Genomic DNA, 27,650 nt, shown 5'->3' on the forward strand with positions numbered 1-27,650 from the left:
GAAGTTCAGAGAACTGATTGTGAGAAGAAATCTCCTTTTGTTTTTTTCCACTTCACAGGGCTAATCCTGTAAGGAAGGCAGGAAGGAAACATTCTAGTGTTGTTTCTAGCCTAATCTTTATTGACCTGCTTACAGAAACTGCCTCTCTGGTTAACCCTTATTACATTGTAACAGCTAAGGCGAAGTGTCCATCGACCTGAGTGACCTTGAGTTGGCCACGCCCACCCAGTCACATGACCACTGAGCTCCACCTACCCAGATGGTCATTAGGGCAGAGAACCGGTTGTTAAATTATTTGAATCCCACCACTGCTTCCGAGGTTGACAAAATGAGAACCCAGATTGTTGGGGGCAATATGCAAATAATGCTGACATTGTAAACTAACCAGAGATTGCTGTAAAGCACTATGGGACAGTATATAAACCTAAATGCTATTGTTCCAAAGGTATTTTTTCCAGAGACGACTGGACTTTCTGGTTTTTTCTTTGAAGGCATTTCATTTCTCATTCAAGAAGCTTCTTCAGCTCTGACTGGGTGGTGGGGAATGGAAGGATTTATACTCCCATTCCCAACCATCCAGTCAGAACTGAAGAAGCTTCTTGCATAAGAAGCAAAATGTCTTCAAAAAACGCCCCCAGAAAGTCCAGAGCCTCTTGAAAAAGCACCTTTGGGACAACCATGATCTGGATAATGGAAAATCTCCACAGACATCTAAATGCTATTGCTATAAATGCATCCCATGAACTCAGTTGAGACTGCTAGCTCTTTCTAGCCACCTTGTGAGGGCATCAATAGTCCTGCTATCTTCTATTGCTTTAAGTGCATTAAATTTAGCACTATTTTTTCAAAATCCTAAATTAGTCAGGATATCTCATAATATCCAAGTTATTCAAGTTAAAGTCCTACAGAAGTATTGGAATTATAACTCCCAGAGTTCTTAACTAGTAAAGCTGAAAAAACGGCTGGGAATGTGAATAGTTTCATTCATTCTTAACACATTTGGAATTTATTGAATTCTAGGACACTGTTCTAACATAATTTTCAGTGAGTTAATTTTGAAATGTGTCAGCTTTGTAAAAAAAAAAATCTATATTCAATCTGTCTCGTGTTAGTCCACCTGGACAGTCACGCTTCTAAAAACATGGGAGAGAAAATTATTTTCCCAAATATTTTTTTCACTTTCACAGTAATGAAAGCATACTTCCAGTATTCAATTACTGTTCTCACCTATTGTGGTAAGGAAGGCTCTACTTTCATCTCTACAATGCATGAGGACTAACCTGTTCCACTGTCAACCATAAGAATTTAGTCTGCAAAAGAAATGAAGATGGGCTTGATGACGAAACTAGATTAGCATTGCATACAGACCTTTGAAGAGTGGGCTTATCTTCCAAACAGCAAGAGGCCCCAGGCTTGAGAACTGGCCTAATGACAGCTCCATGAAGAAGATGGGTATCCCACATATAGCCAACATAATGAAATAAGGAACAAGGAATGCCCCTGCAGGAGAGAAATTACAAACAAGTGACAAAGGGGACACAATTGGGATGGAAAATTGAGTGTGATAATCACAGCATGAGTCAAATGATACCCCTTCCTTATATAGCTGGTATGGTCCTCATAAAACTAGAATATGGACCATCTAGTAAAAGTGAGAGATGCGAAGATTCAGTACATACAGTGGATAACCTAAAAGAAGCTCTCAGTGGTTCTCCAAATTTAAAAACAATTGTCCCTTGTATCAGGGATATTATACTATTTACTCTGGAATATCAGAGTGGGACTAGTATTTCATTCATATCCTGCTACTATTATCCTCACAATAGATGTCATCCATCATCTATTGTGAGGATAAAATGCTGGATCAAGCAAATTTTAATCTAATTTTGCATTCTCCTTTTAGAACTTTGCCTTATAAAGGTTAATCTCATCATGAGAGTTTCCAGATGCCAAATTGAAAATTTGACTCAGAACTTTTTTCTTCCTCCTGCCTACATATACTAGGTATGAAATAGGAGAAGGAAAGAGATAGTACTCTCTCTGCTTGTTACTTTTGAAATATTTTAAATCCACAACACAAAGTGTACAACTCTTACAACTCTTCCTTATCTCTGTAGCATTCGAATTTAGTGGTAGAACGTATCTCCTATGTGTAAAAAGATCTAGGACAACTTCTTAACATTATGAGAATATTTCTGTGTCTTAGCATCTAAGAATGTTTCTATCTGTGTCAAAATTGCCAGTTTTCTTTTCCCAATCCATCAGAATTGGTTGAAAATTATGCACATTGATCATCACTGCTGCCAATTTCAAAACACCAAGAAGCGAAGAAGACCTAATCACAACTTCCTTACTGTTGTCAAATAGGAGAACATTAACCAAGCAAGATTCAATGGAAGCTCTGCCTCCGTTAATAAATTTAATTCATGCTCTGTGCATTTTCGGGAGGGGAGGCATCAGTGAGAAGTTGCAGTTAAAAGACCTATAGAGGATGATTTTTTATGTAGAGAAGTAAGAAGTTGGCTGACTTCTAGAGACCACAAGGCAGTCTCTACAGTAAGAAAACAGCCAGACCTCATGTTTTACAGAACTTCAATCTTGAAAAAGGAACATTTGGTTTTTGTGTAATTAAAGTTACATTGCAGTTAATTCAGAAATAAAATGGATTGATTACTGGGCACAGTAAACAACATGTGATCATAGAAGTGCTCAGCTTCTTCTGCAATGGTTTGAAGAACCTGTGTGGAACTTCCTGGAGATTTTAGAAATCTGGTACTAGTCAGTAAATCTCCAGGAAGTTCAGAAAATCTACACCAGACAGTAGATAACACTGTATTAGTTTTCCACTGAAGAATACTATGACCTGGTCTATAGTAGCTTTCAAAGATTCAAGGAAGCTTTAATTTATTCTTTGGTAGATGGGAACTGAGGCACAATGTGCTTCAGAAGGAAAGTCAGTAGATGGTGTATGTGTACTATATCTTCCTTTCTTCCTAACTTTTTGTGGTCAGAAAAAAAGATGGGAAAACATGAAGAAAAACATGGGATGACTATTTAGATACACTTATATATTCTCACAGTCACTAGTATCTATTAATGTGTCAGGACCCCATCTGGATACATTTCTTAGAGAACCTTGAAGGCTAATGTGTTCCAACCCAAATGTTTAGATGTGAAAGAAAACTGAATTTACTACTACAGGAGTTGGCAGGCTTTAGTTTGTGAAAGTAGTTATTTATTTTATCATTCTTTTTTTATTGGCAAGTAGAACTTGATGCTAAAATACATATAGTTGGAATTAATAAAATTAAATCACAAATATATGTTTGAGTACTAGAAGTGAGCAGGGGACAGGCAGACAGTTTGGTGTAATGGTTAAGGTAACAGGCTAGAAACCAAGATACCATGAGATCTAGTCATGTCTTAGGCATGAAGGCTACTGAGTGATCTTGGGTCAGTCATTCCTACCAAAAAAGCCAACACAGTCTAGGCTGCATAAACAGAGGGATAGAATGAAGACCATGTGAAGTGTTAATACCACTTTACAATGCCTTGGTAAGGCCATACATGGAATACTGCATTCAGTTTTGGTCGCCACAATGTAAAAAAGATGTGGGGACTGTAGAAAGAGTGCAGAGAAGAGCAACAAAGATGATTAGGGGACTGGAGGCTAAAACATATGAAGAATGGTTGCAGGAACTGGATATGTCTAATTTAATGAAAAGAAGGACTAGGGGAGACATGATAGCAGTGTTCCAATATCTCAGGGGCTGCCACAAAGAAGAGGGAGTCAAGCTCCCTACACTCCAAAGCACCTGAGGGTAGGACAAGAAGCAATGGATGGAAATTGGTCAAGGAGAGATTAAACCTAGAAACAAGGAGACATTTCTTGACAGTTAGAACAATTAATTAGTGGAACAATTTTCCTCCAGAAGTTGTGAATGCTCCAACATTGGAAGTTTTTAAGAAACTATTGAATAACCATTTGTCTGAAATGGTGTAGGGTCTCCTGCCTAAAAGGGTGTTGGACTAGAAGACCTCCAAGGTCCCTTCCAACTTGTTGTTTTGTTTGTTTTGTTTTGTTTGTCTTGTGCAAGAAACTGTTTATCAAGCGCAAGGAACCAGAACAACTTTGCAAATAGGGCAAAGCAGTCTCTTTATTGTTGATTGCCTGTATTACATAAATCTCACCAGACTGGCTGCATTCCCTTAGGAATCAGAAAACAAGACTTCATGAGTCAAGTCTACAATGTTTCCTTCATTGCCTCCTCCAGTATGAAGCAACTCCATACTGGCATGCTTCTTAACTCCCCCCCCCCCTACTCCTTTAGCCAATGATTCTATTACAGTTATTCTTTATACATATTTATGTACTGCAAAATGCCAAAGGATTGTTTGTGTTTTCCATATTTGAAGTGTAACTATTATTTTTCACTATTGGCAAATTTATAACATTTTCTGTCCATGACAAGTCCTCAGTGTTTATTTGTCTGAACTGCAGGAAAATGCAATGAAAACATAACTTTAATAAAGTCAATGGAAAACAAATTAATTTGTGTTGGGATAAAAAAAATAATTCTTAATCATATTTGCATCCTGGAAGGAATATATTAAATTTCCCAAGATTGAATCTTGGAAGATCAGAATTTTTTCCCCTTCCTTTTGCTGATATTGTTCCCCAGTAGAAAACATTTCCAGCAGTGTGTTGCCCTTTGGTGTAATTTATTCATGCAAGCTGAATAACACATTGACTCAGAACGAGGAAGCCACCTACTGATTCATCAGCATGGCTTTTGGGAATACATATGATAGTTGGCAAAGAAGCTTGGCGTCATGCTGAAGCTGCTTCACAGTAAATAGGTGACATATTATGATGGCCAGAATGTTTTAAAAGAAAGGTTGTGTTGTACACACACACAATTTATACTTACATATTTATATCCCACATTATTTTTATAAATAATGTAAGACAGTGACTATATCTAATACTCTTTCCTCCTCCTATTTTCCTCACAAAAACCCATTGAGGTGGGTTCGGCAGACTCAAAATCACCTAGCCAACTTTCCTGCCTAAGGAGGGATAAGAATTCACTCTCTCCAGGTTTCTAAGCCTTCAGAGGTTTTTTTCATTTACCAAAAAAATCTCCTGAATTTCACATGGACCCAGAAATATTTTGATGAGGAGCAGGAGCTTTCAGCTACACAGTTCAGATGAAAGCAACACTTGTCACATATTTAAAAAAGAAGAACAAGAGAAAGAGAGATAAAATCATTAGCAAATTATAGGTGAATGCAGGTACGTCATGCCAGAGATGCTGGAGAGTGCAGCCTTATCAATTAATAATCAGCAGAGACCAAATCAATTGACTGTTTGTTGACAACATTTGAAAGCATGAATATACACATCAATCTACATCCAGTTGTGTCCATATCACATTCATTAGTCTTGCTTTTGAAGGTCACTTCTCCAAAGATAGGAACTTTTGTACGTACATTTACAACTGAGAAATATTCTGAAATAAGACATTTGCAGACTCCATGAATTATGCGCCATTGTATTTGAACAGAAACCAGTGACAGATTTCTGCAGCATCTCTAGTGACAAGTAACTCTTGAAGAAATGTATTAAATTATTTAAGAGCTGGGGTGAGCAAACAGCAGGTGACAAATTGGAGGAAAAGACACTACTAGAGGTGATACATGCTATAGACACGCTATAGACTCCAGAGTCTTTCTCTCGGCAATGAGCAGAAATAATACATAAAATTTAGAAATGGGATGTTCATACTTGGAATGTCTGTTTACTTTTACTGTAAGCCTTCTATCACCATTTTCATGCTGTGATTGTTATGGAATACAAGAAAGTATTCTTCCATATCATTTGTATGCTTCATGGGGTTTTTTCTAAACTTTGCTCCTTGCTCCTAATTCTTACTAGTTTTAGAAGTGGATAGTGGAAGTGTGGATAAGCTCAGTGGAACAAGTATACAGTATATGCGGGACTATCTAATTTGCAGAAAGACTGTCTCATACGTTAACTTTATCTGATAACTGTACATTAAGCTTAAGTAAGCACATGCCTATCCCTAAGAGGTTTTTGCGACTATTGAATTTGTAACAGTATATCTCATAGTATTAGTTGATGTGATAGTAGCTGTTGATAACATAATAATGACTTGGACTCTTTCCAAGCCATTACCCCTGTAATTAAACTCCTGTAAAGTGGAATTTAATAAATGTAGAATCTAATGTGTCTCTGATGTTATATTTGATATTATGCTGTTATTTATGCCTTATATAGCATCAGAGAACATTTGATACTACATTTACTAAATTCCACTTTATAGGAGTTTAATTACTGGAATTATGGCATGGAAAGATTCCAAGTTGTTATTTATGTTATTTGTTTATTTGTGTTTTAGAGTGATGTAGTGGACTAGTAGTGAAGAAGCTCGCCTCCCACTTGGAAGGTTGAGTGTTAGCGGTAGTGGAAGATGTTTCTCTCTTAAGGCGCAAAAAAAATATCTGCTGTGAACTTTGCATGGTGTCAGGAAGGGTGGCCGTCCAGTAAATACTCAGTTCCATCCAGTTGCCTTGATTCTACCCTGAATTCAGGGATTACAGGATCGTAAAAAGGTAGTTGTTATTTGTGCTTTAGACTCTTTTTAAAGTTTTAATGTGGACTGCTCAGTTTCCACTTCAACTGGAGCAACAATACTTACATAAAATTTCTCTTCTCTGGCGCCCTATTTTTTAAAAAATGCTGATATTTTTTACTGTTGCTAGTTGTCAATACATCTATGAAAATCTCACTATAAAACAATAAGAAAAATAGAAATCTTCCACACAAAGGCAAGGAACAATGGCGGTCAAGTTCTCACCTCCCCCATTTGTATAGGCACGATATGGAAATCTCCAAACATTCCCCAATCCAACGCAGTAGCCAATACAAGACAAAAGGAAATCCAGCTTGCCTGTCCAATTTCCCCTGTCTTCAGGATATTCGGTCTCTAGGTCACCATCTCCTTGGTCACTAGGAGTCATTAACAAGTCTGGAATGACTGGCTGATAAGGAAGAGATAGAGAAATGCAGAGGAAATGAAAGAGTCTGTATGAAAGAAGGGGGAGGGCAAGGCATATTTCAGAGCAAGGAGATTATAGCTTTTAACATATTTAGTATCTAACAAAATGTAGAATGTGTTATACAAGTCCTTATTTCATAAGTTCACTGAACCAGAGCTTTTCATATTACTTAGTATGCATCGTGAGGTGAGATAGATAGCAAAGAAATGTAATAATAAATAAAAATGCATCCTTTGATGTTGCACTACATTGTAAATTGCATGTGTAAATCAGCCATCACAGCTCAGACTTCTCAAGTAGGATTTCATATCCTTTCTCATATCCCACCAATACTTCTTCTGTCCATAAAGTCAATTCATATATTTCAGATATGACTCTTGGTCTGCTTCACAAATCTGACAGCCTTTACACCAAGGCCTCCAGTACCATGGAAAGCGCTTGGCAGTCCTCACAGCCCAGCTGCTTTGAAGTGGGAGTGTGGATTATGTGAACTGACATAACCACACAGAGCTTTAGCACAGTGCCAGAATCTGTGTGAGCACAGTGACTTGCAAAGGAGCATCCACAATCATGTCAAGAAAAAAAGAATGGACACTATTAAATATTACATGACAACAAGAGTCTTTCTGAGAACCCTTGTATCGTCATCTCATTGAAGCATTTTAAATTCTACTGTTTATCCTATCGGATTAAGTTGTACAGGTTGGTAGTCCAACAACTAGTACTAATTTACCCATCTTGATATGCTTTCTATGAATAGTACTTAGACTTATATAACACTCCATAGGATTTTACAGCCCTCTCTAAGCAGTTCACAAAGTCAACATATTGTATTGTATTGTATTGTATTGTATTTATTTGTCTTGTATGCCGCCCACTCCCGAAGGACTCCGGGCGGCTCACAATAGACAAGGGAAGGGGAAACTGGACAAAGACAACACTTTAAAACAAAAACCGCAACATTCACAATTTCCGTGGGGCTGGATGTTTCACAAGCCCCCCGGCCTGCTGGAGCAGCCAGGACTTGGTGGCTTTGCGGAAGGCCAGGAGGGTAGTAAGGGTCCGGATCTCGATGGGGAGATCATTCCAGAGGGCTGGAGCTGCAACAGAGAAGGCTCTCCCTCGGGGGTCACTAGCCGACATTGGCTGGCGGATGGAATCCGAAGGAGACCTAACCTGTGAGATTGCCCCCAACAATCTGGGTCTTCATTTTACCAACCTCAGAAGGATGGAAGATTGAGTCAGCCTTGAACCCATCAGGATCGAACTCCTGGCAGGGAGCAGAATTAGCCTGCAATACTGCATTCTAACAACTGCCAGGGTTAAATATGCTAGTAGAATATTTAGAAATAGTAGTTGATAGCAGAAAGAAAATCTTCCAAGGACTTACCTAATAACCTTAGATAAAACGTCCCAATTCTGCAGTCTCAACATATGGGCAACAGTGCCCATCATAATTCCAAGATGGATACTCCATTAGGGAAGGCTTTATGAAAATATCCCTTCCAGGTGTTTTAAAAATGTCAATGCACTTGTCTTATTTAAGAACAGCACAACTAACTCTGCCTTTAAAGTGCTCCTCCCTTTCCATGACTTCCAATTACAATTTTTGAAGAAACTGCTTCATGGGCTCCATCTAATCTGGAAATTGTACATATAGATTTGCTTGGGCTGACTCTCTGTAAACCGCTTAGAGAGGGCTGAAAGCCCTATGAAGCGGTATATAAGTCCACTGCTATTGCTATTGCTATTGCTATTTTTTTTTCCTTCTTGATGTGAAAAACTATGGGCACTTTCACATTGTCATTTCTACAACCTCTAGTGTCCATCTCCACTATCCTAAAAATGCAAGATGAGTTAATCAGTGTGGGTGGCCAAAAGAGAAGCACTTACACACAAAGATGCACCTAATACTCATCCTACAACACCCTTACTCCTCTGTCAAATTATTTAAAGAAAAAAGACCTATTTTTTATTTTATTTTTAATAAATTTTATTTTGTTTGTACAAACTTCACATCTTTGCAACACATTACATTTTAACCTATCTGTTGTGTCTGTTTTATCTGTATCAATAAATCATATATTTGTGCATTTACATTATTTCATACATTATTTTTCATTCTCTATATAATATTCTGTATGTTCTATGTATACCAGTTTTTAACTACATTTATGTCATTTTGTAAAGTATATAATATATTAAATATTTTTTTAACTATGACTTTAGATATTTATGCATTTACATTATTTCATACATTTTTGTCATTCTATATGTAATATTCTATATATTCTATGTGTAACAGTTTTTACTACATTTACATCATTTTGTGTAATATGTATTTGCTATAGTCTATAGACTGACTCATATTTCAGTCTTAGAAAAAAGACCTATTGATGGGGGACAATTAGATGAAGCTTGGTAAAACAGTGATGTGATTCAACAGAGACTGGGAAGAACTAAAGAGCAGGAGACAAAATGGGACAATTGTTTTCCACCAATGTGATCTAGTGTTACCACTGTCTTTGGACTCTGCTTTCACACCTGAGGGTAAGCTGATGGATTACTTGCCAAAGAGCAATAATGTTGTGGACCACAGAGTATGGCTGATTTAGGTGGAACCCAAAACGCATGTGTAGAAATGCTCTCTGGTTACCTAGGAATGACCCACTGTGGATATTTAGGAAATAGCTAAAATCTATATTGGTCTTTCATATATTCATTGGAGAATTCTAGGCTGAATTTTGGAAGTCTGGAGAGCTCTGACCTAATTTAGGCATTTGCCCTTCTTTTTCACAAGTCGCTCTCTTTTCATTTACCACAGTTATAGAGGCAAAGCTTATTTTTCTCAGTTTCCATGGAAACAATGAAGAAAAAGTTAACAGAGGAAGCTGGCCCTAATAGGGGAGCACTATTAAGGTTTTCCCTTCAGGGCCTGAGTTAGGGTGGTGTCAATCCTCTTATAGGATTTTATTTGTTGTTCTCAGTGCTCTCTCTTCTGTAAGTACATTATTCTTTTCTTTCTTTTATGGTTCCTATTATGTGTAATAACATATACCACTCAGCAGCTCAGCAACCTTTAAATTTGACAAATAGATAAATAAACTTCCTCTACTCTGTTTTTGAACTATAAGTCAACATTTACTTTTCTTCCCCACCTCCAAGCATTTCCAAACTATACATTTTTGAATGTTCAGATATTATCACATCTTCTATGACTAAATTATATGGAAATTCTGCTTTAGAATACTAGTTCTATTTTTGACCAAAAAAGTGGAATTAGATTGATATGATACATTTTTACCTCATGTAGATCGTCCAACGATTTCCCACAAATATCAGTCATGAACAACAAAGAATGTGTTTATGTCTAAAAAGGAAGAGGAACCGGCTGTCATGATAATTTACAAGGGGACACTGGTGGATCAAACCTTAGAAAAAAAATGGGGTTTTTTGCCAACAAATTCCAGGAAAAAAATTGCCATCAATTATCAAGCTGGATTATTCTAGAGTTTTGATTTAGGATGCCAGGATTTAATATGGTTTGTTGGTTTGTTGGTTGATTGTGCCTTTAAGGCAGGCAGTTTTGACTTTTGTCAACGGTCCGAGAGTAATCCCTGCAATTTTCTTGAAAACGTTTTTTGGGAGTAATTCAACATTACCTTCTTCCTAGGGCTAAGAGAGAATAATGATTTTAATTATTGTTATATGTTACAGGGATTATAATTATGTTTGCATGATTGTTGTACCATTTATTGTTTTATGATTGTCTCTCTGAGCTGCTTAGAACCGAAATTGATTGAAGCAGCATAAAATCATATGAAATAAATGCTGTTAATGATCCTTTTATTTTCATTCAGCTGAACATATTTTCCTGAAATAGCAGTAGTAGACTTATATACCGCTTCATAGGCCTTTCAGGCCTCTCTAAGCAGTTTACAGAGAGTCAGCATATTGCCCCCAACAATCTGGGTCCTCATTTTACCCACCTCGGAAGGATGGAAGGCTGAGTCAACCCTGAGTCGGTGAGATTTGAACCGCTGACCTGCTGATCTAGCAGTAGCCTGCAGTGCTGCATTTAACCACTGCGCCACCTTGGCTCTTTAAAGCTATTGTTCTGAACTCTTAAATTTAACACTATGTAATAATAAAGACTGGTTCAGCTTCTAAGACCATGATGGCAAACCTATATCATGTATGCCACAGGTGGCAAGTGGAGCCATATTTGCTGGCATGCTAGCCCTCAGTTCCGGCACACATCCGCATGCTGGCCAGCTGATTTTCAGCTATCTGGAGGGCCATGGAGGCCATTTTCATCCTCCCCAGGCTTCAGGAAAGCCTCTGGAGCCTGGGGAGGGTGAAAAACAGGACCAACGGGTTGGCCTTTTGGGCCTGTTTTTTGCTCTCCCCAGGCTCCGGAGACATTCCTGAAGCCTGGGGAGGGCAAAAATGGCCTCTCCTGGCCCCCTGGAGGCCCTCTGGAAGGTGAAAATGGATCGTTTCCAAACTTCTGGTTGGCCAGATGAATTTATTTTTCGCCCTCCCAAGGCTCTAGAGGCTTTTCCTGAAACCTGGGAAGGGCAAAATGGCCTCCCCCACCCCCCACCCCCCTGGAGGCCCTCCAGGAGGTGGAAATGGATCATTTCTAAACTTCTGTTTGGCCAATTGGGTCTGTTTTTCACCCTCCACAGGCTCTACAAGCTTTCCTGAAGCCTGGGGAGGATGAAAAATGGCCCAAAAGGCCAACCAGAAGTTCAGAAATGATCCAAATCCACCTTCCAGAGGGTCTCCAGGGGTTGGAGGCAGCTGTTTTTCACCAGACTTCAGGAAAGCCCCTGGAACCTGGGGAGGGCAAAAACTCCCCCCACACAGGGAGATTTGCACACATGGGTGCAGTTGTTGTGGTTTTGCACGCATCTGCAGGTGGGTAAGATGCATTCCATTGTGGGTCTGGGCATATGCCCAATTTTGGCACGCCTTTACAAAAAGGTTAGCCATCACTATTTTAGGATGTCTGTTTCACAAACTTTCTATAGCCATGGAGCACTGAGTAAGCTTTTATAACATGTGATATCACCCAGTTAAACAATTCTTTCAAATTTAATAACATGGGGAATTCATATTTAGGGTGAATAAGATGGTGATTTTGGTTGTTTTTATATCCCCCCTCCCATCCCCTCCATTTTGAACCTAAATTTGAATCCAAATTATGAAATCCAAAAGTGAGTATTGATTCACCATTTGAATTATTTTATGAATCCTCTATTACAACAAGAACTTTTAGCATCATTTTTGCTGGTCAAAAAAACAGAAATCTCTGAGTATCAAGCTCATTGTGTGTGAGTTCAGCAACCATACAAATTAATTTAATAAACGAATAAAGAGTTGTAGGAGGATGGGTGTCAGCGACCCATGACTAATGACAAAACATGTGACATGATGCCACAACACAGCTCTGCTTCTTTTCTATATACACCACAATGTCACAGGCATCACATCAAGAATGCTCATTTAGGGATTCTGAGGAACCCTCAGCTTTCTACAGGTGTCCCTATATTTCACCCTCACCTTAAAAAGAGTGCCTTTTACTTTGTCACACACATACTTAAAATAAAGTTCCTTCTCTTATGGAAAATGGACTTTTCTATGCATTCTGTGGACTCTCATTTTGCAATTGTTATCAGCACTTTATAGGCTAGGCCAACAAACAGATGTGATAGGAATCCCAGGAATGCTGTAGGACATAATCCTGAAAGCCTAACACAGTTTCTCTCTGTCCCATCAAATACGAGCAACATTAAGGTAGGATTATCTTGAGTTTCTTTCTAATGTTTTTCTCTTTCTCAGGTCTGAGAAACCTTTTTGAAAGTCTTCCTTAGCTGGGGAATTCTGGGAGTTGAAATCCACATATTTTAAAGTCACTAAGCATTAGAAACATTGCCATAGGTAAATGTACATACATAGTTAAAAAGCTATGTAACAGAACACATTTTCATGTGCATTCTCTGTAGGATGCATTTAGTTCACCACAACAGCTTCAACCCATTTGAATATTTCTAGGTCTTAAGAATGCCAGGATGAAGAAGACTTCCAAATGATACGGACAAAGGCATTATCAAGCTTTCTTTGTAATTTTGCACAGCATTATGAAAAATTCACAGATATTTTTTCTGAAAAACATAACCTTAAATATACTTTCCAAAGGAAAGTTGCACTATAAAACAGTGACACTGAGTTCTGAGCAAACATACATAAGATTGTACTCAACAGCAGTTTAGAGTGTAGAGGACAGAAATTGGCAAGAAAGCAACCGGATTTTAAGTAGATGCTAATAGATCTAGTCATTTTACTCTTTTATGAATGTGTAACATGAAAACACAAAGAGTAAAGCAGGACAACTGGATGCACATCGTCTTTATTTGAAAGCTCTGTGAGGTGGAAAAAATTCACTGAAATTATGAAAATATATTAAGATGAGAAAAAGTAAAGTGAAGAGTCACAAAGACTCAGCTCTGTATGTACATGCACACCTATAACGATGGTCAGCATACAGTACATAGAAGTCATATCTATATTGTAATTAAAGGTATGAATGCACCGTAAACTTTACAAAAAATTAAAATACTTTTGTTTTTAGAAACAAACTGTATTGCGCTAATTGCAAAAGGCTTGGGGTGGTTGGTTTTTTTACTTAATATATGCCCAGCTTAAATCTTTAGATTAAAACAAGCTATTTCTTTTCAACCCTATTTAAAACTATATTATGGGCCAAACTAATTGCTTTTAATCTCTTTATCTCTCCAAGGCAACCTTGGTTATTGTCTCCACTTTTAATTTTCCAAATGACTGTGGAAACACTACATGCTACATAACACTTCCTGGTAAACTGGTAAACTCAAGATGTCAAGGCTAATCCATTGATGGGCAAACTGACCTTCCACTTTTTCAGTTCATGTAAGATTTGAGAGTGAAGGAGGCAGGAAACAGTCTGGTTTGGAGCATTTCAAGGAAATAAGATGCCATGATCTTCAACTCTCCATAGTCACAAATTGCCATTTGAAAAGTCATGCAGAAGAAGCAGATTTAGACTTAAGAAGTTTGCATCTGATCAGTTTGCCACATTTAAACCAATTAAAAATAAGTGAGATAGATAAGTGCTTATCAGCAGTTTTTCCAATATATGGTGCCTTCCAGATTTAGATTACACCTCCAAGTATCTGAATTTTGATCACATTGTCCCTCTTATTGGAAATGACAAGAAATAGAGTCCAACACCAGATTGCAAAAGATTAATGCACTACATCAATTTTTATATGGCTGTGATTTATTCCTGAAATTTATAAGTTTAACTGAGTCAGAACAATATATATGCACCTGGTGGATGAAATGGTCCCAATTGTTCTGACCTAGGCTTCCCCAACAGTACCAAGCCAAGTCCTTTTCCCGATAAGCCCCTTTTATTTAATTTACAATGAATTCCTCTCCAGCAAAGTCCCGGCCCACAGTCTTTCAAGATAGTTCACAATTACCAAACTTTATCAGGCTTGGAGACTGGCCAAGCTGATATCTTTCAGATGCCGCAATACTTGGCAAGAATGCAGGAATGAACTAATTGTCTCCTGAAAACACCTCTCCCCTTTCGCTCCTCCTTTATGCCCTATGGGACGGGCCATTAACCATCCACCTGTGGCCTTAGTCCCAAATCAACCCTTGTTCCTTAGCTGTTACCTTCATCTGTCAACTCTGTGCATGCGCACACTGGGAACAGGCTCCAGCTGCTCATCTGTCTCACTGATGTCTGACTCTGAAGGCAGATGATAACTGTCAGATGGCCCTGGTCCTATCTCTGCCTCCGACACAGAGCACTCGTCAGAACCTTCCCCAGACTCCAGGACTATCCCATGTTCCTCCCCAACCTCCTCCCTGTCCAAATCTGCTGCCAGCTCTGCTGGGCATTCGCGGATCACAACATTAATATGTCAGTAGTGTCTTACGAGCTGGGCTTTGAAAAAGAAATAGTAATCACCACAACATGTTCCAAACCATTTTTTTCTGTTGCAGGTAGTCCTTTACAGATAATCATTTATTTAGTGTTTATTTGAATTTATAACAGTGCTGAAAAAGTGACTTATGACCAGTTTCACACTTAATGACCATTGCAACGTCCCCACAGTCACGTGATCAAAATTTAGGCACTTGGCAACCAGCATGTATTTCTGATAATTGCCCTATCCCAAGGTCATGTGATCATCATTTATAACCTTCCCAGACAATTTCTGATTAGCAAAGTCAATGGGGGAAGCTAGATTTGCTGATTCATTTAACAACTGCAGTGATTCTCTTAACAACTGTGGCAAAAAGGTGGTAAAACGGAGCAAAACTCAGTAACTGGCTTGCTTAGCAACAGAAATTTTGGGTTCAACTGTGGTTGTAAGTTAAGGACAATCTGAATACGGGTTGATGTTGTGCACCACAATATTGGATAGGATGAAAATACAGCAAATCCTTCATTTATCAAATCGCTATAATAAGAGAACCTTGAGGTATTTTCCCCCCTGGCTCAGGTTATTTGACCTCCTGGTCTTAATGGATTGTGGAAATCTCTTCCCAGCTCTCATTCACCTAGGAAAATGTTTGGTGTTCAAGCTATGTTGTATTCTATATTTTTTATGAATATCATTAATCATTTTCTGCCTTTAGTTTACATTACCTTGTGGTTTTGAAAACAAAGACTAGATCTTGGGTGATTCTTTCTTTCTCACTCACAGGCATTCACTGCCAGAAATAACAAAGTGTGAGAAGTTTTCATTGGAGGCTGTAAAGATTGTATGTTATGTTTTCTCTCTTTTCCTTACTTCTGAAGGAAGGCACAAAGGAAAACTCCCTCAAGAATAGAGCCCCTCTGTGGGGAATTTCGGAGAGTGTGTAATTGTTCCTACAAGATCTACCTACGTTTTCTAGAAAGACTTCCAACAGATACAGTAAAAATAGGAAATGGAAAAGAAACTATTGAAACAAAAAGCAGAGTGGGAGGAAGTGAGAAGCACCGAGACAAATAAATTACTGTATCTGGCCTTGTATTTCATATGAAAGAGAAGGAATTTGATAATTATTCAGCTCTACATTGCATATGCTAAAGGGTCTTCTGATTCTGGCTGAAATGAAGAAAGGTGCAGTTGGCCCAAATATGTTTAGGAAATGAAAAATTGATTGATGCCTTAAAGCATGCATCCATCCATCCATCCACCCACCCACCCATCCATTCATTCATTCATCTCATTTCCATACCACCAATCTCACCTGTGACTCTGGGCAGCTTACAATAAAAACATGCCACCAAATATAAAAGCATAAATGCATGCAAAGTTAAAAACTGTATTAAAAATAGAGTTGCAATATTAAAAAATTAAAAAGTGGAGAGATCACCCTTATGGCAGCAAACATCCTGAGGGTTGCCTCTCATTCTTCAGCCCCCATGTAAATTGCCAGAACCAGGTTTTAACACTTTTTTTGAAGGTCAGAAGAGTTGGATCCATCTCACCTCTGTGGGGGTAAAGTGTTCCCATAGTGCAATTATACTTTCAGAGCATTAAAGAAAATTCTGAAGAGCCTATCTTTCCATATGTTATTTATACTGAGTAAAATAAAAGCTCAGTGTTATTTCTAAAGTAATTTTATTTGTTTTAAAACATACTCTTACACACATACAAAAGACAACTGTTTTCATCTCAGATCATCTACTCTTTCAAAGTAATGTTTGCAACTTCCCAGCCAAATTAAATTGGATTTATTATTTAACATAAATCTGTAATATTTTTCCCAAGTTACTAAACTAAACTTCTTTTGCTGCTCATACACTATGTCAATGATCCAGGAACAATAGTTCGGTGGGCGTGGCTTGGTGGGCATGGCTTGGCTTGGTGGGCATGGCTTGGTGGGCATGGCAGGGGAAGGATGCTGTAAAATCTCCATTCTCTCCCATTCCAGGGAAAGGTTACTGCAAAATCCCCATTCCCTCCCGATCAGCTGGGACTTGGGAGGCAGAGAATATATGGGGGTGGGGACAGTCAGCGGTGGCATTTAACAGTTCTCCGAAGTAGTCAAAATTTCCACCACCAGTTCTGCAGAACCAGTCAGAACCTGTTGAATACCACCTCTGGATGTAGCCTCAACAACGACTTATGCTTGAGATGTGGTCAGCATAGGAAAGCAGCTCTCAGCTTTTCCTTGTCCTCCAAGCTATTGGCCAAAATCAGACCTCACGTTATGTTTAAGGGAAATCAGTGGTGTTTTCTTGTGGGTGGAAGATAGTTTGTTCTGCACAAGGAAGTCACCTCTCTGATATGCAGAAGAGACCCTGTCTTGGCTTGTTCCTAACTGTGAAAAAGACTCCCTTAGGAGTTGTGCTTGGCCCTCACTGCCTCAGCCTTTAAAAAACTCTGTGAACTATCCCCTGGCTTTTAACAGTTAAATCATTTTAGAGTCCACCTTACATATTATCTTTTGTTTTGTGTTGTGGAATTTTTTAATAGGCTGTCCAGATGTCACTACCTTGCATCCTTTCTCCCATTGTTTATCTTTTCAACAAAAGCAAAAGTATAAGGAGGAAAGGATGGAAAAGTTGTACAGGGCATTTGGATTGGTATCACCTGGATTTATTAGTAAAAAAAATTTCTCATGCTAAGAGGAAAAGAATCAATGGCACAACTGAAACACAAGGTGCACTGGAAAAATCAACATACACTGTCTTTCTCAAATAAAAGTCATTCCTAATTATTATGGTTTGTTGTACAGTCAACCTGATGTTTAGACTGGACCTGGCATTTTTATCCACCTATTGAGTCCTTCCCAGGGACTTAGGACTGGCAGATGATGACTAACTAATCCTGTCTTTTGCAATAGACCAATGGTGATTTTGACAATGCTGATGGTGTTCAAGTGTGTTCCAGTTGTTTTGGGATTGCACCCAAGGTGCCTATTACTATTGGTTCAAATTTTGCTTAATAGGGGACATGGGTGCAATTCCAAAACAACTGGAGCATCACTTCAACATGAAATCATAGATGCCAATTCTTTAGCTGATGTTGCCTTCATACACATCAACTTCTTGTCATAATACATCAGCCTAGTATATGTGTGGATCTCTAGTGGGACCACTGTGGCTGGTTTATGCCATAATCTTTCAACTTTGATTTTCAGCTCTTACTATTTTATGGTCTTCTCCTGTTCTTTGTCTTCTAGTCTACTATCCCCCAGATAACATCAATTATCCACAATTTCTTCTGTTCAACCCCAGTTATATCTGGTGTGTCATGAGCCAATTTATTTGTCTTTGGAAATTATTAATAATTATTTGCATAATTTTGGAATCAGAGCATCTTATTTTGTACATTATAATGAAATTTTCAATTAGAAGTGAAATAAATGAAAAGTTGCTGCCCTTAACAATCTACTGCCATTTGTAGTTATCCTGTCTACACTCTGCATTTTCACCCACTGCTAAGGAAAGAACAAATTTTACATTCACAGTGAAATGATATCACATCAATTATTTCCTCAAGCCATTTTGCTGGAAGAGGATTGTTAAAAAGGATTGTGGGTCCTACGGTTAAAGAGACGAATCCCTTGCTTGAAGGCATCTCCTAAATGAAAGGGCTCCATTTCTGTTTTAAATAGAAAGATCCACAAGAAGGTGAGATCTGGGGCCTTCAAGTTGCCCATCAATAGTACCATCTGGATAACAGATTGAGCAGGCACACAGGCTACCCAAACATTGTCTTTCCAATATGACGATATGCACGATTGTATTTCTATTTATAAGACAGTAATTACTAAATTGGCATACATGCCAACTTAACCAAGTCTGCTTTATACAATTTGTTTTCTTTTGTCCTCGTTGTTGGGTTTTTCCTGTTTGTCTTTGGGTGATACTTAAGAGGTACTTTGGGATATTTGATGCCTGTATATGTATCACCCATGCTCATCACCAAAGCATGGAAAATTCATCTGGCTTAATAGCTTACAAATTAGATGAAACATGGCCAGTTGATCTTTTCAAACTGCGTGACTTAGGGCTGTGGGTTTCCCCATTGTATTGTACCAACAAAATACTGTCTTTGACGAATGGCTGTGATGATTTATATTCCACATTTGCTTACCCAGAAACAAGATATTCCTTTTACTGCTCTTAAAATGCAGGGGAAAGACACCTGTCAAAGAAATTACCATCTTGAGAGTCACTGAAAAAGAAAAAAAGCCTTACTGTTTTATCAAAGGTTTAGTTAAGGCTTGGCTTGGCTTTGTCAAAGAGAAAAAGACAGATTTTTGACACCTATATTCTTTGTCGAAAAGGTAAGAATCAACCGTCCAGTGCGATCCCACAGAGTTGGCCTCCTCAGGGTGCCGTCGGCCAGACAGTGTCGGCTAGCAACCCCCAGGGGGAGAGCCTTCTCTGTGGGAGCACCTTCTCTCTGGAATGAGCTGGCCCCGGAGCTTCGTATAATTCCCGACCCCCCCCTAAAACGCCCCCTAAAAAGTTGGCTTTTCCAACAAGCCATCCTGGCCTGTACAAAACAAAATAAATTATTGATTATTGTTAATTTTAATTGATTTTTTTAATGTTATTCTTAATCTTAATTGGGTTTGTTTTGGATATTCTATTTAATTTTTTTTAACTTTTGTAATATGTGTTTTTTTTAATGTTGTACGCCGCCCTAAGTCCTTGGGAGAAGGGTGGCATATAAATCCAATAAACCAAACCAAACCAAACCAAGAAATTCCCTAAAAATTGAATGAATGATAATCAATATATGTGAGTCTTTGCATCTGGGCTGGGCTGCCTTTGGATTGCGCGTCTGGATTTCTTCTGAAGTTCAGAAGAGACATGGAAGTTAGTAAGGGGATAAAATTCAAGGATGAAATGGATATATAAATTTATAATATTGTGAAATCTGCACTGGCTGTGGCCTTGTCCAATTTTGTACAGAAATCTGTAAGAAAAATCACTCCAGAATTCCAAAGGAGCAATTAACTAATGGAAAACAATCCGGAACAATAGCAATCAAAGACCTCTGTCCATATTTCTATATCTGTAGGTAACAAATCAAGGAAAACCAAGCTTGATTCAGGTAGAATCAGATTGAAGCAATAATCAATACTGCTTCACTCTGTTATTTAATTATTCTGAGCACTTTTGTTCATTTTTTAAAAAACTCTAAACAGTATTCTCCTCTTTTTCCTTCTCTGTCCTATACAAAATGTTTGCCCTATAATAAAACACTAGGTATGAAATACTGTGCCCAGGAAAAGAATCCCCGTTGCAGCTTTCATAAATCACATTCATCCATAGCCAAACATGTTCTCATTGCATAAATCCTCTCAGAAGCCTTAAGGAAGGCTCTACATGGGGCTGCCCTTGAAGAGTGTTTGAAGACTTCAGTTAGTACAGAACGCAGCCTCGCGAGCGATTGTGGGTGCACCTAGGTACACCCACGTTACACCTATCCTCCGCGAGCTGCACTGGCTACCCATTGGGCTCCGGACACGCTTCAAGGTGCTAGTCGTTACTTATAAAGCCCTTCATGGCATCGGACCTGGGTACCTAGAGACCGCCTCCTGCCAATTACCTCCCAAAGACCGATTCGATCGCACAGATTTGGCCTCCTCCGGATTCCATCTTCCAGCCAATGCTGGCTGGTGACTCCCCGGGGGAGAGCCTTCTCTGTTGCAGCTCCGGCCCTCTGGAACGAGCTCCCCGTGGAAATCCGGACCCTTACTACCCTCCCAGCCTTCCGTAAAGCTACTAAGTCCTGGCTGTTCTGGCAGGCTGGTGGCTGTTGAAGTATCCAGCCCCACTTCATCTGTGAATGTTGTCATATTTTAAATTGTTGTATTGTCTTATTTATCCCCTTTCCCTGTTTTATTGTAAGCCGCCCGGAGTCCTTAGGGAGTGGGCAGCATACAAAACCAATAAATGAATGAATGAATGAAATGAAGGAAGTGGCAGTAACTTGGAAAGTTCTAGAATCTATTTCACTACAAAAGAGAAGTTTGAATAATATATATCCTGACGTTTGTATTATTTTTGGAAATGGACAGAGCCAATTTTCTATTTGTCAAGCATACAAAAGCAGAGTTTTTGTAATGAGTTGGAACCTTCAGCCAACCAAAAAATAAAAATCCTTAAAAGTTTGAGTCCACCAAGAACCAACCAATAACAAATTGAAGGTTGGTTCTTGGTGAATTCACAACTTTAAAGGATTTTTTTTAAAGGCAAAGGCTAGAAAACAAGAAAGACATCTCTGGATAACGAAACGCAATGCCAAAAGAAAAAGAAACAGCCCACCAGGTAACCCAGAACCTGCAGGGGGAGGGAGGGGAAGGGGTAGGATATGGAAAGACCCGCCCCAGTGCTTGCTCCAGCACTTTCCAAGTGCAGCAGGGCAGGCTGAACACAACATCACAATCCCTTCCACCTCTCTCCCTTATTCCACATCATAGTGTTCAGTCGCACCTCTCACATGTTGAATAAAGTGGAGCAAAGGGACAGTAACTGCTGCAAACACTCTTTGAACCTCACCCCAAAACCCACTGACTCCAATTCCTGCCCTCCCACCCACCTGCTAATTACCCACATGAGTCACCCTGGTGGCAACACCTGCTGCCTTTTAGAAAAAGCAGCTGCCTCTTGGGTTGGGTGCAGCTGACTCCCTGTGAAATGCCAGCGATGAGGAAACTTGCTAATTATAAAGGATGAGACCGAAGGTTTCATCATGAGAGCTACCCACCCGTCTCATCTGCTGCTATCAATCCAGGAGCAGAAAGCTCTACTCCTCCCAAGGGCTGTACAGATAAATCCTTGAGGAATCTGATTACACACAAGAGACCCCTTGCCACACTTACCTAAGGCTGCTATTCTGTATCTCAGCCCCTCTGATAGGAAAAAGCACCACCTGCTGCAGCTCCTCTCTGCTCCACCACTGTGGCATCCCGTGAAGTGTTTCCAATACAAACCGCAGCCTCTTACCTTTTGAGCATGATGCTCCTGGCTCTTCTGCATGGTAGAGCCTGGTTGCTATGCTCTCCCTGCCTACGTGTGTACTCTTCCTCTACCACTTGCTCAAGAGATGTCTTCTTTCTCTCTGCACAATGAGAAGGGCAGAAAGCAGCATCCGAAACAATAGGCAGATCAATAAATATCCTCCTGGTTGTCTTTTCTGTCTCTTTCCAGATTGCTGCTTCCTGACTGAGTGTAACTGGCACAGTGAGAAGAGATGTTAACACTCTCTAGAATAAAGCAAAATGAGAGAGAGAGTGAGAGAGCTGCTGGGAAGGACTAGGAACAACACAAGCTGGCTAGCATACACATTTGCTTAGCATTAAATGGGTATTGCAGATTGTCAAAAAGAAAGACTAAGGGCAAATATTCATACACTCCTATCTATAGAAGAGAATATTTGTTACTCAGGGTGGAACTGAGGGGTCCTTGTTGCTCTATGAGCTTGGTTATTTTATCTCAGATGTTTCATTTCCAAGCTAGGTAATAACATCAGTGCTAGTAGGGAGTGGTGTTTATTCTCATGTTGTTTACTAGTGGCTTGCCCTGTCAGTGTTGATGGTAGTGGTTTTGAGCAGGTTGTTGTTCACTTTTAGCTTATTTGTCTGAGTTGGTAGTTCCTTGATTGGGGTATTGTTTGCTTCTTAATTGTTGGTCTAATATTAATTTTGGTGTTAATCTCTGCATAGCTGGGTGTTGATTGCTGGTGAGGAGAGGTTTTGGTCTTTCTGTTTCTTTTTTGGCTTTTGATTGTCTCTTTGGAATGATAGGTTGATGCTGTTTATTTCTATGTGCTCTCAGACAAATCAGCCATCAACAGGCACAAAGAGATAAACAACATGTACACACAAAAGTTGCTGTAGAATTGCAAGAAGGTATGAGCTCTTAAAGAATGTATGACTTTTAGGTAGACCAAGCTCTTGAAATGTTTATCAAGGTAAAAATCTATCTTCCCACGGCCGTTACAAATGGGCAATGTGAGAAACAGCTGATCACAATGAAAAGCCATTACAACATTTACCTCCAGTTTGTAATTGTTTAGAGTAGATTGGCTGCAAGCTCCTATCAAATATTTTGGGATTCCAAGCGTAGAAAGGGACATTCTGAACATTGTCGAAATCATTCATACTATCAAACATGGGGTCTATTTTACCAGTGGTTGGACAAAAAGGGTGAAGATTAAGAATACAATCAGAATTCTTAAGCAAATTAAATACCCAGACTACACGATGTTTATTAAGCACTAAGAAATGTAATTAATAAAAAATCATTAAAATTGGGGGGAAGGGGGGAACTCAACAATATCATATACTCAGAAACCTGGCAATATCATATTGCTTCATAATATGGCCCTATTTACATGAAAGGTTCTATTTTCTGTTCCCCTTTCTCAGTTATGATAGTTCTAGACTCTGCTATCCAAGATTACTCTATCCCTTTTTAAAAACACTTCCTTTATTGATTTCATAAAAATATTAATGAACCTGTTCAAGATCCATGCTCTCTAAAGTGGAATAAATAAATAAATAAAGAAATGAGAGTGGAAATGCACAGCAGCAGACCTGAAATGCAAATTCATTCATTAAGTTTGACTGACCAATGTTGGGCATAAAACTAGAAATATTCCCAGAAATAATAGTCCACTTGAAGCAGGAGTTTACTGCAAGAACAGAGAACACACACTTTTCATGGGTCCTCTAAGTTTTCTTTCTGTCTTGCACCTCTTCAAAAGTTCCTTTTTAAGCTCTGCAGTTCTACATTCTTCTCTCTTGATTGACAGGAGTGCAGAGTTTACAGTTAAGCTGTAGCATCTTCTTGTCCTTCCTAGGTACTTGATATCCTTGCTCCCTCTACTGGCAAAAGTAGCAAAAATTCAGAAGGGTTATTGTAATAATAAAACAGGAAACCAGGGATGTTGTTGTCGCTGGTTAATAAATGACAGAAACAAATGACATCCTTTTCCAGATATACAAAACATAGTTGATCCAAGGCGAATTGGCATGTCTCAACTAAGCTTTTGGAAGCTCAGATGTATGGGAAGATATTTTAAAGGTAAAAGCACCTGATCCCATTTCAGGTATGAGAGGAGATGGTGACTGAGGACTATTTTTATGGCTGCTTCCATCACTGTGCACACAGGCTTTGCGGGAACCAAAGGACCAGTCTCTCATTTCATGGACTTTTACCCTGCTGGGTAAACAAGCAAAGCCTGATAGAGTTTCGGTTGCAAGTTCATCTTCTCAGTATATGGCAAGAGCCGCTTTGAAGCTAAATGAATCCACATTTTCTTTGTTAGTTTCCTCAGATCTCCTCTTTTATATGCATTTTGTATTTTGTTAGTTGTCAACCAGCACCCAGAATTTGATGGCCCTTCAGGTAAAATGGCCTCCAGTGCCTAGAATTCCATACTCAGTGTTTCTCAACTTTAGCAACTCTAAGATGTATGGACTTAAGTTCCCAGAATTCCCCTGCCACCAAGGCTGGCTGAGGAATTCTGGGAGCTGAAGTCCACACTTATTAGAGCTACTAAAGTTGAAAAACAGTGCCATATATTATGGTGTTGGCTGGGAATTCCACAGGCCAATACATTTGGAAAATGCCAGCATCTATGGAATGATGCATGGAATTTTTCCTCCTGTTTGTTAGTTTGTGCTGACTTTTATCACCGTTTCACCACTGTCCTTACTCTGAGAAATGTTTGAATGGTGCATGTAATTTTCACATCTTCTTTATCATGTGCATGAACCCACAATTTTATTTTATTTATTTATTTCATCAAGCATGAATTAGATAACAGGTATAATATAAACATGATTATGAATACATGAAATGAATATGAATACAAGGGAATATTAGGACAGGGTTGGTAGGCATGCTGGTGCACTTATGCATGCCCCTCTCTTAGGAATGGGGTGAGGTCAACAGTAGGCAGTCTAAGGTTAAAGTTGTGGGGGTTTGGGCAGTGGTGGGTTTTTAGAATTTTTAGAACCTCTTCTGTAGGTATAACCTGCTTTGTCGGAGTGGGTTGCCAGCCATGTGATCGCGTGGGAGTGGCTTGCCAGTCATGTGACTGGGTGGGCGTGGCCAACTTGTAAAATGTGGTGAAATTCACTTAATAATGCTCTTGCTTAGCAACCAAAATGTTGGCTCAGAAACTTTGGCATTTGAAGCACGCAAGTCTTAAAGCTGTCAAGTTACAAGACCCTTGCACCACTAACCCTTTAGAAAAAAAAACCCAGGGGTGTTCAACCTTGACAGCTTTAAGACTTGTGGACTTCAACTCCCAGAATTCCTCCTCTCGCTCTTCATCTTGATGATGTGCGGACAGGCGGGGGGAGGGAGCTGGAACCGGTTCTAAATGGCACTGTAGATTTGTGGAACCTCTTCTATAGAAGAGGTTAGAACTTACAGGAACCCACCCCTGGGTTTGGGGAAGAAACCACAGTGTCAGGTAGTGCATTCCAGGCATTGACAACTCTGTTACTGAAGTCGTATTTTCTGCAATCAAGTTTGGAGTGGTTTACCATAAATTTGTATCTATTGTGTGCTCATGTGTTGTGGTGGTTGAAGCTGAAGTATTCATTGACAGGTAGGACATTGTAGCAGATAATTTTATGTACTATGCTTAATTCAGATTGAAGACGGCAAGGTTCTAATTTGTCTAAGCACAAAATTTCAAGTCTGGTGGCATAAGGTAATTTGATAGAGGGTTCCTAGAAAAATCCCACAACGAAGTAGAAAATAATATATAATCTAAGAGAAAGGCAGAAGAACAAAGAAAAATGATAAAGTAGCACTTAGTAACTGGAGCCTTGGAAGCTAATCTGGACAACAACATAGTTTCTAATCTCAGAAGATTAAGCATGTACTGAAAGAGGCAAGTAGGTATAGGCAGAAGATTTCCTGGAGCCTTTTCCTTGTATAAAACAGGAGTTAGAAGGAATTGGTGACGCTGAACCTTCAGTTCTCAGTTCAAAATATATTTTCCACTGTTAAATACAAGTTGCTGGGCTCTTACAACTTTTGAAAGTATCCTTTTCAGAAGCAGAGTTGGGCTATTGTTAATATATTAATTCACCAGACGACATCATGAGTCCATGAGTCTAAGAAGGTGAAAGAGAAAGGGGCATAGGGCATTGCTAAATATTCATAAACTGTTTCTGTTTCATTAATTAGCAGCTTCATCTGCAGATGTTTTTTTTTCCTTTTAGAAAAATTGTTTTTTTGTACATCCCATGATTACATGAGAATTGTTTTTTTGTACATTCCAAGGGTGATGTGCTCGCAACAACCTTGGAATCAGTTTGGGTTGAAGCAGAAAGACTGACCAAAAATCAGCTAGGAATTTGGATTCCAGAGAACTGAATGGGAATGGGAGCACTGCATGCATAATTGTGTGGTGCCTGTTGGGTCCTTATTTGACAATCTGTGCATTTCTTGTGGCTGAAAAAGTTGTCCATCCATACACCATATGTTAGATACTGAGACTGAAGCAATAGGCTTCACCAAGGTCCTCCGTTCCGGCGGGAAAATACTTCAAGCTGATTGGCTGAGCTGTCTGACAGCTCCCTATATAAGAACAAGCTGTCAGATAAGGGCAAGCGCTGGATCTGTATATATTTGTGAATAAAGAGCTGTTTTATTACTAAAGCCTGAGTCCTGTTTCCTCCATTCACCATATCCAACACTATACCACATTAGCTCTCCATACAGTATAGAAATACACACCACCCAAATTGGCCATGTTAGCGGTTTTTTTCTCCTGTAACCATCTTTAGACAGGAATTTCCGAGCTCAGGTGTTTTTCTCCTTTTTGGTGCTTATTTTCCCATCTGCACCTAAAATGCTGTAAGGCAAGAAAAAACCAGGGTTTTTTAATAGGGGTGGCTCTTCCATTGACATGATTACATGAGAATTCCATGTTATGGTTTCCTTATGGCTGTACCTGCCATAGAAAAGAAATATTTGTGGGGGAAGAAAGGAGAAAGAAAGGCTCTGGAGTGGTCAAAGTACATATTTCACAAGCTATAAGCAGTTCACATACGTTTCTGTACACAGTTTCCAGGGAAGGGCTCAAACAGCATGTGGACTGTAGCACATCAGAAATACATTAACTCTTTCACCTGCCATAGTCCTGACAAAACTCAATCGATCAATCAGAAGAGAGCTGGAAGAGACCTTGGAGGTCTTCTAGTCCAACCCCCTGCTCAAGCAGGAGATCCTATACCATTTCAGACAGGTGGCTGTCCATTCTTTTCTTAAAAACCTCCAGTGACCTACAGCAATAGTTTGAAGGCAAACTATTCCACTGATTAATTGTTCTCACTCTTAGAAAGTTCCTCCTTAATAAGGAGGTTGCTTCTCTCCTTGATTAGTTTCCATCCATTGCTTCTTGTCTTACATTCTGGTGCTTCGGAAAATAAGTTGACCCCCCTCTTCTTTCTGCCAGGTTCTCAAATTCTGGAATACTGCTATCATGTCACTCCCTAGTTCTTTTGTTCTCTAGACTATC

The 27,650-nt window shown here is 39.2% G+C and overlaps 1 protein-coding gene across 1 annotated transcript in view; it reads right to left on the reverse strand.

Moving 5' to 3' along the window:
- Window positions 1–22,303, reverse strand: part of SLC6A7 (solute carrier family 6 member 7) — a 45,263-nt gene extending 22,960 nt beyond the window's left edge. Inside the window, exons 1-3 of the mRNA XM_087709456.1 lie at window positions 22,109–22,303; window positions 6,882–7,065; window positions 1,369–1,500 (exon numbers count right to left, since the gene is read on the reverse strand). Coding sequence (XP_087565582.1) covers window positions 1,369–1,500; window positions 6,882–7,065; window positions 22,109–22,141 — 349 coding nt within the window. The 5' untranslated portion in view covers window positions 22,142–22,303. The remainder of the gene's footprint in view (window positions 1–1,368; window positions 1,501–6,881; window positions 7,066–22,108) is intronic.
- Between the last annotated feature and the right edge of the window lie 5,347 nt (window positions 22,304–27,650).

Source organism: Thamnophis sirtalis, unplaced genomic scaffold (genome assembly GCF_051295495.1).
Source record: "Thamnophis sirtalis isolate CommonGarterSnake01/CBP01778 unplaced genomic scaffold, rThaSir2_p1.2 scaffold_3, whole genome shotgun sequence".
Classification (NCBI taxonomy): domain Eukaryota; kingdom Metazoa; phylum Chordata; class Lepidosauria; order Squamata; family Natricidae; genus Thamnophis; species Thamnophis sirtalis.